The sequence below is a fragment of the Rhinatrema bivittatum genome, chromosome 17, assembly GCF_901001135.1.
Source record: "Rhinatrema bivittatum chromosome 17, aRhiBiv1.1, whole genome shotgun sequence".
NCBI classification, from domain to species: domain Eukaryota; kingdom Metazoa; phylum Chordata; class Amphibia; order Gymnophiona; family Rhinatrematidae; genus Rhinatrema; species Rhinatrema bivittatum.
In genome coordinates, this window is record NC_042631.1 from 49,858,691 (window position 1) to 49,872,450 (window position 13,760).

Below are 13,760 nucleotides of genomic sequence, written 5' to 3' on the forward strand. Positions count from 1 at the left end.
CTCCATGCACACACAGCCACAGCATTGACAGCAGCAGTGCAAGCATCTCTCTCTCTCACACAGCCACACCAGAGAACAGGGACAGCACTGACAGCAGCAGTGCAAACTTCCCTCATATACTACAGCACAGACCGTGGAGGATTAAGCTAGTGGCTACAAATCAGGGAAGCCAGGGTTCAAATCCCACTGCTGCTCTTTGTGAGCTTGGGTAAGTTACTTCACAGGTACAAACTTACACCTAGAGGCACCAAGCCACTTTTTTTTTTTTTTCTGAGAGGGATTGTCGCTATGATAGTGGGATCTCTCTCCTAAAAAAATGTTCATGGCTCTATGACCATGTTGATTTGTCTGGCAGCCATACACCATGGGACAAAAATGTGGCTTGCAGTTCTTTTAGCTGTGATGGCGGTCCCAACCTCAAGTTACTGCCATCACCTTAAAGGGCTGCTGCAAAAAAAAAATTGCCATGGCAAAAGGTTGAGCTTATCCCTGGCTGCCACTGAAGGCAACCCCCAAAAGTATAAAAATAGAATTTGTGCCACTTCCCAGACAGTGCCAGGAACCCCCCTCCCATAAGTATAAGAATAATTCATTGGTGGTGTTATACGACCCCCGCCAGTTCCTTCAATGGAGCCTGGGGTGCCCCTTACAGTTGTGCTCATAAGTTTACATACTCCTGGCAGAATTTGTAAGATGGGTAGCATTTTAAGAAAACATGAGCGATCAGACAAAACATGTTAATCTGAAACACATTAAAAACTAAGCTATTAGTTATCACAGAATAGCACAATCATTAAACAAACCATAGCAATAAGGGAAATAATTAAATGGTCCTGTTCAAAAGTTTCCATACCCTTAGTTCTTAATATCGTGTATTGCTCCTTTTTGCATCAATGACAGTTTGCAGTCTTTTGCAAAAGTTGTGAATGAGGCTCTTTAACTTTCTCATGTGATAAAGCTGCCCATGCCTCTTGGCAAAAGCCTCCAGATCCTGTATATTCTTTGGTTGTCCAGCATGAACTGCATGTTTGAGTTCTCCCCAAAGAGGTTCAATGACGTTGAGGTCAGGAGACCGATGGCCACTCCAAAACCTTCACTTTCTTCTGCTGCAGCCACTGAAGAGTTGACTTGGTCTTATGTTTCGGATCATCATGCTGGAAAGTCCAAATGCACCCCATGTGGAGCTTCCTGGCTGATGAATGTAAATTCTCCTCCAATATTTTCTGATAAGATGCTGCATTCATCCTGCCATCAATTTTAACTAAATTCCCTGTGCAGCTATAGCTCACATAGCCCCAGAACAGCAGAAACCCATCTTCATGCTTCAAAACATAGTGTTTATGGTTGTGATTATAGAGTTCAATTTTGGTCTTATCACCCCCAATTTATTTGGTTCCACAAGTTGAGACTTCTCTAGGTGCTGTCTGGCATATTTTAAGTAGGCTATTTTGTGGCATTGGTGCAGCAATGGCTTTTTTTTTTTTTTCCTGAAAACTCTACCATGCAGCCCATTTCTGTTCAAGTATCTCCTTATTGTGCATGCTGAAACACTCACACCATTTTGTTTCAGAGAAGTTGCTGTGGGTTTTTCTTTGCATCCCAACAAATTTTCCTAGCAGAGATGTCTGAAATCTTTCTTAGTCTACCATGGCTTGGTATTAAAAGAATCAATAATTTTCCATTTCTTGATCAGAGTCTGAACAGTACTGATTGACATTTTCAAAATCTTTGGATATATATCTTTTGCCTGATCTATAAAGTTGAACTACTTTTGCTTACAGATCCTTTGACAGTTCTTTTGCTTTCACCACACTTCAATAACCAGAGTCAGTACAGCCCTGGATGAAATTTACAAGGTTTTCTCAAGAGCTAAGAAACTCATTGACTATTTATACACAAACACTAATTAGAATCAATTAAAGCACAGGTGTGTCAACTTGAGTATTTTATCAGTCCAAACATTCAAGGGTATGCAAACTTTTGAACAGGTGCAAATGTAAACAAAGAAATGTGGGGGAAATAATTTAAATCCAAAACTAATACTTTTGATAATCTGGTGCAATAACGAGATTTCTAAAATGTCAAGTTCAGAGTAACATCTTTATTAGTTTTATGCTATTATCACTGTATTAGTTATAAAATTCTCAAGCCTTATAGTCCCTCTTTAAGCATTAGTCCCGACACAGCCATGTTTTGCCAGTCTTCTTTGGGAGGAATTTCACTAGGATACCTTGCAGAAGCTTAAAGCCCAGTGATATATATATAGCTCAGTAACAGGACCATTTTATTATTTACTTTATTGCTATTCTATGATACATAATAGTTTAATTTGAAACATTAAAAACAACACCTGATCACTCGTGTTTTCTTATAATGCTACACATCTTACAAATTCTGCCAAGGGTATGTAAACTTATGAGCACAAGCGTAGCCAAGGCCCAGTCTGTGCCATTTGTCAAAGTGGTGCCGACCTGACCTTGCCTCTATCACGGGATGGGGCAAGGTCAGGTTGGGGCCATTTTGAAAAAGGATGCCCCAGGCGCCATCGTGTGAACTTCACCCAGTTTTTCAAGGTTTGGGGGTACAGGAGGGGAGGTGGAGAGGATCCCACCCCACCACCAATGAATTTTTTTTTATTCTTATGGGAGAGGGCACTATACCAACAATTATTGTCTGGGTCTCTGGGGTGAGAGTGGGTCCTTGGAGGCCCTATATCAGTGGGGGGTACGGACTTAACTGAACACAGGGTTGGGGAGCCATCGCCATGCATAGCACTAAATTAATTTTTCTACTTTTGGAGGGCGAGGCTACCTCCAGTGGCAGACCGCTGCACAAATTTTTTTTTTGCTGCAATACTTTTTTTTTTTTATATAGTGGCCCTTTAAATGTAAGGCGGAGGCCTTGGGACATTTGTTAGGGTCCCGGGGGCTCTAACATTACATTTATCAGAATCCCAGCACTTTCTTGGTCAGCTGCCACAAAATATTAACATGAAATTGATTAGCAATGAGCTGCTTTGCAAGCATTTGCATTATACATGCATGAAAGTCACACACAAAGTAGCTCATTACACTGGGGGAGGAAACCTGGGCAGGGTGATGCAAAATATCGCATGATATTGTTGTGTTATATGCTGTTTAAAACATATTAGAGCACTACTGTGGCTTGATGCATCTCCCAGGAGATAGTGAGCCCTCTGGGGACAGAGAAAATACTTACAGGACCTGAATGTAATCCACTTTGAAATGGCTGAAAGGCAGAAGCAGGAATATAAATCCAAAATAAATAGACCGCAGCAGTGCAAGCTCCGAACAGGAACGCACAAGCAGTACTAATCTACATGACATTTTTTTAACACTAACATCTTTCCAGGAGGGTGAGAAAGGAGGGTCCCTGGAATTAACTACAGCCTAAATATTAAAGGTCGTTTTCCATAGCATCACAGCAAAATTCATGGGGCATTTGTACCTGAAGATCTCGTAGCTAATATTAAAAAAAGGGAAGAGTTTTACTTCAAGGTACTTGGATACAAAAAAAAAAAATGAACCTATTCCACTCTACACCTCAAGATTTCTGCATGGAACTGTTCAATGCATACTTATATATATATATATATATGTTTTCCTCCCCTAACCTGAACAGTTGTTTCCACTGCAGCTGATGCTGTGCTTTCAGGGAGGGACAATAGCTAGTTACCTGGATTAATCACTTGCAAAATTGTCTGGCTAATTCAGAGGCAAAGAATACCGTGGCAGTCCCTGCTTCACAGTACATAAATTTACCAACTAAAGAGCTAATGCCCAGCCCCCAACACTTTCATGGAAGATACTGAAATCTAGCAGGCACATAAAATGTGCATGATCCTCCCATCCTGGTCAATGCCCAATGCTTGTGCACATGAGTCAGAGCCACATGCAGGCCAGGCATGGAAAGCACGTCCCATCACAGGTGCCACTGAACACACTACCCCAGAAAATGCTCAGCAAGATCTCCTGTTCCTTCCCAGACCCTGATCCAAAATGCAGCATCCATCTCACCCCATCTGGCACAGGAGAATCCTGGTCCGCTTGCCTCCACAGTGCCCTAAAGTAACTCTTACCTACAGTACCATAGACCCAGTAGTTTCCAAGCAAGAGGACCCCAAACGACCCACCACTCCCTCCCTCCAGGCACTGGCAGAGGACCCAGCTCCTACCTACCAGACTGGGGTAACCTTAGCCAGATGCAGGCCAACCACAACGAGGCCCTGGATCAGCAAAGAGTGTTCAGGATGGACTAGTCATGGTGGTGCAAGGCCCAGAGCAGCCACCCTTGCCTCCTCTGCCCCACCCCCACTGGTAACCCCTGCTACCAGAGGCTTCTGCCTCACATTCCCTCTCCTCCCCCCCCATATGTGGCTCCTACCTCACACTTCTCCCTCTCACTCAAGAGGCTCCAGACTCACAAACCTTTCCTCCCCAAGGTGGCTCCTGCCCCAAACTCCTCCTCTACCTCCCTCTCCCCAACAAGGTGGCTACTCTTCCTCCCATCCCCCACAGGACTCCTGCCCCACACTAATCCTCTTGGCTTGTACCTCAAACTCCTCCTCTCACTTTCTCTCTGGTCCCTTCACCCTGGATCTTGCCCCTCACACTTTCCCTCTAACCCCCCACTTCCTCCCCAGAAGGTGGCTCCAGCCCCACACTCCCCCCTCCGATAGTTCTGCCTACTTGCCTTATTCCTCCACACCTCAAGGTGGTTTCCTGCTCCACTCCCTTCTCTCCCCCCATCCAAGGTGGCTCTTGCCCCACACTCCTCCTCGTCCCTCACGACCTCTCCAACTCCAACAGGGAGCTTCTGCCCCTCGCACCTTCCCTCTTCATCACCGCTCCAGGTGGCTCCCAGCCCTCAGGCATTTCTGTACCTCCCCACAAGGAGCTCATGCCCCGGCCCGATGCTGTCTCACACTCATCCTCCCCATTCTCAAGTGGCCCCTGCCACACAATCCTCCCCCTACCTCGAAGGCTCTGCACTTCACCCCTTCCTATCACAACCCACCGCAGGTGGCTCCTCCCCATGGGGTTTCCTGCCCCGCACTCCTTCCCCGAGACGGCCCCTGCCACCCCGAGTCTCCTGTCCGTCATGGGGGGGGGGGGGCGCTGCTGCCGCCGCCCTTCCCCTCTCCTACTGCTTTCTAGGCTCAGAGTTGGACTTTGGCTGAATTTGTGCCCCATTTCGACAGGAAAGCCAAAACCCCCTGCGATTGCTTCGTTTTAACGTTTGTAAGCATCCGTGCAGCCGGCAGGGGCCGAGGCAGGTCCAGCCTGCTCGGCCAGGGGAGCGGCGCTCGGGTCACTCACCGATGGCCTGCGCTAGGGCGATCACCACTTCCTGGCAGGAGGTTTGCTCCGACACCCCGCACACCACTCGCTGCACGCCGTCCACCCAGACCTTCAGCTCCATGCCGCATGCCAGCGAGAGAGGAGCGGATCGGCCGCGCGTTAACTCCTCTGCCCGAGATCACACCGCGCCGATCCTGAAAGAAAAAGACCGCGCAGGCTGCTCCTCACTGCCCCGATGCAGTTCCCCTGCTCCACTGCATTTTACACCTGCGACGGCTCCAGCGAAATCCTGGAGCGGATCCCCGCTGGCCGTGGCCACGCCTCAGCCAGGTTCAGGATGTAAACTTCCCTGTGTGCTGGGGCTTAGAGGCTACTTGAGCTCTCCTCCCCCTCTGAATCACCCAGCAACCGATCCTCAGGAGTTCACCCGTACAAACTAATCCTCCAACTACAAACGCCTTCCTCCACCCAACTCGGCTGCTACAGCACACAAACTAATCCCTGAAACTACCCTGTGCCTTTCTCCTCACTCACTCCTCTGTACTCCTTACCAGCTCTGCACTGTTTATTCTTTGCTAATGCTTGAAAGTGTTTTTTCTCTTAAGCCCTTATTGTTTCTCTACAAAGGTTTGTGCTTTATTAATTGAAATCTTATAAATAAAAAGTAAAAAAAAAGAAGAGATGTGGGAGCTATGATACACAAAACTTGTCAAATATTTTATTACATGGAAAGAGAATCAGAATATTCTAGAACAAAGGGGCCTTATCTGACGTTGCAGAGGAAAGGTGCATCAAGATAAAAGATTTCTGTACCTGGAATAGCCGAATAGTCTAGTGGCAAGCAAAACTATCATAAAATGGAAAGCGCAGCTGAGGGGCAAATGAAGGAGGGAGCTGGAGTGTCTGCTGAGTCCTATAACATATTAGAGAGCCAAAGAGGAGAATAAACAAGCTCACTGGGCAGAGTGCGCTGGCAGGACTGCATCAGTGACCTGCACGGACTGGGCTGCCAAGAACCTGTGTGGAGTCATTTATTTCTATTCCGCCATTCACCATACTGCAAAGTGGATTACATGCAGGTGAGGTGGGCATTTCCCTAACCGCAATCTAAGGGCTTTTCCACATTCCGTGTCTATGGGGAAAAGGCCTTAGTAAATCTGACCCTAAGTTGCTACCTGAAGCACCGGAGGGGTAAGTGATATGTCTAAGGCCACAAGGAGCGGCAGTGGCATTTCATTCTGGCTGGATGCTTTGGTAGCTGTTTAATGGTAAGACGAGGTGGGTAGGGGAAATGGTGGGAACCTGTATGTCCCCCCCCCCCCTTCTCAGGAATGTAGACAGTAACACCTGGCTGTACAGATGATATATGGGGGGGGGTTATTATTTTTGTAGTATGAGCCTGCAGAATGGGTGTCAAATGTAAATAAAGAAATAAACTTGTGGATGAAATGTGATGCTCTGCAAGCAGTTGTCTATGGCTGGCAGTGGGTACGTAGCCTTACCAGTGAAGAGCAGATGAACTGGACAGACCAGCTTGATTATTTGCTCTTTACCTGCCATCATCTACTGTGTTACTATGCCGAGCAAGAACAAAAGCAAAATTACCAGCATCAGCTGCTGACACAATGCAAAATTTGGCAAATTAGGACCAGAAGAGAGAGGAGGATGTGGCGTGGACTGCGGCCCAGGAGGCAGGAGGAGCCTAGGAATGAGGTGGTGGCTGCAGTCCAGATCTGACCCTGGGAGGGGGCAGCTGCAGGGGTAGATCTCATTCAAGAAAGAAGCTTTCTGCATTGGTAAGCCACACAAAGTGAAATGCAAAATACGGTCTTTTGTTTTGAGAAAATTGCTGGAAAAGAAATAGAATAAAATCAGGGCTCTGATTATGACCCTAATCCAAAAGGGACAAAGGAACGTACAGGCATTTATTTGCTTTGCTTTAAAGTTACATGTACATTGGGGGACATGGAAAGGATTTAGATTGATTCTGCATATTGAGGAGTTACAGTGATAAAGGTAAAACATTTTTTAAAGTCTTGGCCAGCAAGGATTGTTGTACAACTAGCTTGGTGACCTCTTGTATGAAGTTACTTTGCAACTGGGCTAATAGTTAATTGTCCAAGGAGAGAGAGAGATTCTTTACAGCATTTCTGTTTTCCCTAGTGAGAGTAGGGATTGGGATAGGTTGGACTAGAGATTCAATTTATTATTGCAGTTGTGATATTCCATTGTTTGGATTTTTGTATTGTTTTATGTGTTTTGATTATCCACTGTGACAGGCATTAAATGCGAGTTTACCCATGGAAAGCTGTGACCAAAAGTGAAGTTTATTTTAAAAAAATCCCACTAGTACCGGGTTCCAGTCTCCTGATGGACCTGAAGTGAGGTCAGCATTTGTGGGGAAAAAGCTTTCAAAATCAGGCCCCTTTGGTGTACTGTGCTGTGCAGGTTTAATGATGGTCAATCAGTCTCTTATACTAAGTAGAGAGGTGCTGGCTCCCACTGGCAGATTGAGCTTGTTGACAGGAAAGAATTAAAAAGCGGAAGAGTGAATACAGATCAACTTTTCTGACTGGTTTCAAATCTGGGGCAAATTATTGGAAATGGAGACACTGACGGCAGTTATTAATGACACTAATATGAGGGATTTTTATAGCAAAGAGATTATAAAGAAAACACAGACATTTGAATGCGGTGTCATAGAACAAGAAGGAAGACAGAGTTTGGGGTCCATATTCAGCCACCACTCTGCTAGTTAGCCAGTTATACATAACCAGCTAACTAATGCTGTACATTCAATAGGACAGTTGCACCTCTGAATATTCCTGGCTCTCTTAAAATTAACTTTAGGGTAACAGTTTGGCCTGGATAAAGCAGCCAGCTAAAAATTTAGTGGCTAAACTACTTCTCCAGTTGAGTGGCATTTTGAATATTGGGCTCTCTGTGGCCCATCCACATCTTCCATTCAGTTTTATAATCTTTTCCACTCCCTCAGGGATCCCCTGTGCTTGACCCATGCTTTCTTGAATTCAGCACCTCCACGGGGAGGCTGTTCCATGCCTCTGGAAAAGAGATTACTCCTGAACATCCCCTTGTTCCAGAGCCTCCTTTCTGTAGAAAGCGGTCTGCCTCGTGAGCACTGAAGTATGTAAATGTCTCTATCAAGTTTTGTGAAATTAAGCTGGAAGGGCAGAGGAATGGCTGCATGTGATGATGGAAGGTGGAAGCTCCCTGCCAGAAAACCTGGTGAAAAGGAAAATGAGGTTCTGCTGGCAAATTAACTACTTTAATACTGGAGGATATTACTGATGGCAAAAGACAGGGAAGAAAGCAGAGAGCAGTATGGGCAAGATTTGGAAACGTAGATGAAGTGCGGAGGAAAAGTGAGCACAGAAAGAAGTGTGGCACACCAGCGATGCCGCCTTTGGCATCAAAGCTGATTTTTGGTATATGTTTATTCTGCAGTCTGCATTCACAGGAATAGGTAGTTATCTCAATGATGGGGTCTGTGAGGCTCAGCTCAGTTCAGAACACATTGCACAAGTCAAGGCTTGCACTCTGATGTGTTTTGGTAACTGTATAGCTCTGTATTCTGAAGTTGCAATGTTAGCCCCCAAATTTCCAGTAAACTAAGCTGAAAATAAAAGAAAATTCTAAATCAGACGACAAGGAAAGAAAAGAACCAGGGACCAGTCCTCAAAGCAATGCAGGGAGGTGACATTACCCTGCAGCTCTGTAAGAAATGCTACAGCTCAGTACCCATTAAGCAGAAATGAGAACAAGCAGAACGCTTCCCAAGATGATACAAAGAGTGCTTAATGGAGGCCAGGGGGTGAGTCAGTAACAAACCAAATCGCACCACAGCAACTATGCAGGGAATGCAGAATCATCAAATCATGAGCTCACTCCTGGTAATTTAAAGCCAATCCTCCATGGAACTGCACCTTGCGTCACAGCACCAAGCCCTCCTTCGCCTCAGCTTCACCAAGGACACACAAGAGGTAACATTGTCAGAGCCTGCCTACAAAGGAATCATGAAACTCCTGCTTCTCTCCCGCCAGGCAAAATGCTTTACATAGCTTTTAGATTACACAATGAGCAAAGTAGTGTGATTCATTCTGCATTAACCTGATGAAAACTGGTTAGACCAATAAAAAGGTATCACCTATAAATTCTTTGTCTAGTATACACACAGTGCCACAGAATTGCCAGAGCCTGCTATCCCTCCCTCTGCACACATGGCATAGCCAGAGCCATCCAGTCTTCCCTGGCATGCACATTGCCATCCATCCCTCCACCCAACACGTATGGCATTCCTGAACTCCTCAGCACACACGACTGTCTGAGTAACTTGTCCATCTCCTGGCACACAGCACAGTACAGCTGCCTATTCCTTCTCTGGCACATGGTGGCACTGCTAGAATGGTCTGTCCCTCCCTGGCATGCTATCTGCCCTTCCCCTACCATAAAGAACATATATTCCCGGTACACATGGTACTGCCAGAGCCACCCGTCCCTCCCATGAACACCCTGGCACTGCCAGACTTGCCCAGCCTTCCTTCAAGCACCCATGCCACTAACAGAGTTGCTCATCTCTCTTGTTGGGCAGACTGAATGGGCTATTTTGGATGGACATTTGCCATCATGTACTATATTACCATGCTAGAGTCACTTGTCCATCTTCCAGCACACAGCACTTCCAAGGCTGCCCATCCCTCCTGTGGCTTCCCTCTCTAAGCCCATTCGGCTCCGATTTGGTGTACTCAAACTTCAACAGAGGAAGATTATTATTGCACAACCTTCAAAAGAAGTTAGTTGTTGTTAAGGAGTTTATAATTTTTGCATTGAGTTCTGTATTTTGCTCCTCTGTTGGATTTTTATGATGAGAGATTAGCATTGGAAAGAATTGTGGATTTTTTGCTGGTGGTGCATGTTTGCATTATTTGTCATATGTTTATTGTTTATTTGTTAGTATTCTTGTTATTTTGGTCTTTGTCTGTTACTTTCATTGATGTTGGTGTGCTACATGTTGTGGGCCCTAGCAATTTGGTATATTTTGAAGGGTTGGTCTTGATATATTTATAATTGTGTGTTTTGAATTTGTGTATTGAGTAGAACTTTTTTGTATGTTGCTAAATATTTTAGAAGTTTTTTGGAAATATTTGCTTTTGTATCTTCCCTGGGTTAGATAATATTATGTCACAAAGTACCATGGCATGGAGGGAGTTTGTGTCACTGTTACTGAGGTGACAACAGAATTTGAAATGTTTTTGTATGTGAGTAGTAAGGAGAAACATCCTAGGTTAAGCCAGCCATTTCAGAGATTATCTTCAGGCAATGTGGTAAGGGTTTCTTTTAATTTAAAAAAGTAATGTTTTTCTTGATTTCTTTCAGCCTACCACCAAAAATCCAGACAATACAGTCAGACACTGTGACATGACTTCTGAAATATATTTGTATTAACACACTTTTGTATTATTATACACATGCGTACAGGAATGGTCAGCAGAGAAAGGGAGGTGATATTGCCCCTGTAAAGCTCCCTGGTGAGACCTCACTTGGAATGAATACTGCATACAATTCTGCAGCCCGCACCTTCAAAAGGATAGAAACAGGATGGAGTCTGTCCAGAGGGCGCTACTGAAATGGTTCTAAAGCATATGGGGATAGACTTAAAGATCTAAACATGTACACCCTAGAGGAAAGGGGAGATATGACAGAGACATTTAAATACCTCCAAGATTTCCATGCACAGGAGGTGATGAGGGTGAAATATTTCTTTTCAGAGAGGGGTGGTCGATGCATGGAACAGCCTCCCAGTGAAGGTGGCGGAGAGAGAAACAGTATCTGAATTCAAGAAAAGATGGGATAAACTTCTGAGGGAGTGTAAAGCTAATTTACAGGCCGATACAGTAAAGTGCGCTCCGATAGAGCGCACTGTATCTGATAGAGCGCACTGTATCCGATAGAGCGCCCTGTATGCCCGCGTTTGGCCACGCGTTTTCGATGCACTATTTTTACCCCTTATTCAGTAAGGGGTAATAGCATGATGAAACTAATAGCACCTGCCACATGCAAATGCATGTTGATGGCCCTATTAGTTATTCCCGTGTGATTCAGAAAGTAAAACGTACATAGGAGGGGGGGAGAGTGAGGGAGCCCCAGGGACAAAGGAGGAGAGGAAAGAGCACAAAGAGAGAGAGAAAGAGAGTCACAAGAACCAGGGAAGAGAAGAGAAAAAATGAACATACCTCAGGGACTAGGAGACTTTGTTTTAGGTTTGGCTAAAAAGGGATTTTGAAGCACTAGAATTGAAGTTGAAATCCTTTTTGGATGGAACCAGAGTCTCATTCCCTCTTCCACCCAGCTGCTGGTAACAGACAGGGGACTAGGAAGGCCAATCCTGCACTGGTGGTTCTTGCTCTTCCAGTTTTCTCTGCCTGGGATCCTGACACTGCTATTTCAAGAATGCTGCCCTACAGGATGCCAGGGGTTTGCCTGCCAGTCCCATCCCAGGTGAGGGGTGGGCAGAGGCAAACTCCTGGGGAATGCCTCCATCTCTCTCTCTGTGATCCTGACACTGCTATTTCAAGAATGCTGCCCTACAGGATGCCAGGGGTTTGCCTGCCAGTCCCATCCCAGGTGAAGGGTGGGCAGAGGCAAACTCCTGGGGAACGCCTCCATCTCTCTCTCTCTTCTGAGACACCGAGCCCTCCTCTCCAGAATCCTTTATCTCTGCACTGCCTGCTTCTTAGAGAGCTGGGGGTAATTATCTTGCAAAGTCTGCGGGTCCATTTACCGGCGGTCCTTGCCCTGGGAAAAGATCTGCATGAGATTGCACCTGCTTTTTCTGAAAGGAGTTTTTCCTTTGATAATCACGTGCATAGATCTGAAAATTATACAGCAGGAACATAGACTGTTCTGTTTATAAATTACGCGTATTTATTTGAGGCAGTCTGACTAACTGCTGCGGGAAGCGTCTCCTGACTGACACAGAAAGTATATAAGCTCTGGCTCGACTGAGTGCCAGGGGAAGCGCTGTCAAACTTTCACGAGACCATCGGGACTATGGCCTTGAAGTGTTTAAACTAGGAAGCCTTTTTCTGTATTAAGAGCATCTCACACATTGTCTCAAAAATAGATGGTTATGCCTATTTTAAGGAATTAATGCTGCACTGCAGTGCCTTTCTTCTTTCTGAACTCATCTGAGAATTATATATATTGTTGTAATTACTACTCTGCCTATGATGTGGTTCTCTACTGTTCCTCCTGACAGGGGAACTATTTACATATTACCTGAAATTCAAGGACTGGATTTTGCCGACTGCCTCAAATAAATACATGTGTTAATATATAAGCAGAACAGTGTGGGGTAGATTTTAAAAAGCATTTACTTGAGCAAAACTGGTTTTTGCTCGAGTAAATACACTTTACTCAAGTAGGTGGGCTTTTCAAAATTGCTACAATATATGCCATTGAATTGTCCATAGGATTTACTCAAGTAAGTGCACTTTACTCGAGTAAATAGCTTTTGAAAATTGCTACGATAGTATGTCACATTTACATGCGTAACTCCTTTGAAAATGACCCCCTGTATGTTTAGCCACACATTCTTTCTGCTCTATAATTGTCCCCTATATGTGTGTGCCCGTTACTGCACACCTCCTTTGAAAATGTCATTTCCCTTCCCGCTCTAGTCACAACCTGGTAACACCTACTCCCTACCCGCAAAAAGTCCATGCATTGCTGATCGCCATGCACACATTTAGGTGGGTAAGGGCTGGGCAATTTTCAAACTTGTGGAATAAACCCCTGCTATAGAGAGAGACAAAGGTTAACTGCGGGCCATAAGCGTGCGTGCTTGTGCACGTGAGGCGTGATGGGTCTGTCACTACCAGTGCTCCAGGGCAGCACTGCCAGCCTAGCACCAACTGCATCACTCTGAAAACCTCAGCAGGGCACTTCACTGCCTTCTGCTCCTCTAGAAACAGAAAGGGGAGACTCTGACAGGGAGGACAACAATCCAAGGTATTTCCATGGATAAAACGCTATTTGCTTACTGCCCCCCCCCCCCCCCCCCCTCTACATGGGCAAAAGTAGCTGCATATGTGTGTAGGCATATGGTCAGAGGAGGCTTGCAAAAGATGGCACCCATTTGTGCAGATACATTCCCAAGAGGCAGTATTCAAAACAAAACCAGACAGGTAGTTTTGCTTTAATTATTACAGCAAACCCCTAGAATTGTTTTGCAGTAAGCCACTGATTTTACAGAAATGCAAGCTGTTTAATTATTGCCTCCACAATTAACATTTTATTTCAGTGCATGGCAGTGAGTAAAACACAGCACTGCAATGATGAGGAACGAGACAGTGAATCCACACCCATAGTGAGGGAGCACACCGGTGAGCACTGAGTGAAACTACTCCCATACAGGTACAT

General features: G+C 45.3%; 1 protein-coding gene across 3 annotated transcripts in view; it reads right to left on the minus strand.

The window, feature by feature from the left end:
• RASSF7 (Ras association domain family member 7) overlaps positions 1 to 5,743 on the minus strand; it is a 43,618-nt gene extending 37,875 nt beyond the window's left edge. The window contains exon 1 of one of the 3 annotated variants that reach the window (XM_029582204.1): positions 5,340 to 5,743. In XM_029582204.1, coding sequence (XP_029438064.1) covers positions 5,340 to 5,442 — 103 coding nt within the window. In that variant the 5' untranslated portion in view covers positions 5,443 to 5,743. The remainder of the gene's footprint in view (positions 1 to 5,339) is intronic. The other 2 variants (XM_029582203.1, XM_029582202.1) reach the window with 2 other exon arrangements.
• Between the last annotated feature and the right edge of the window lie 8,017 nt (positions 5,744 to 13,760).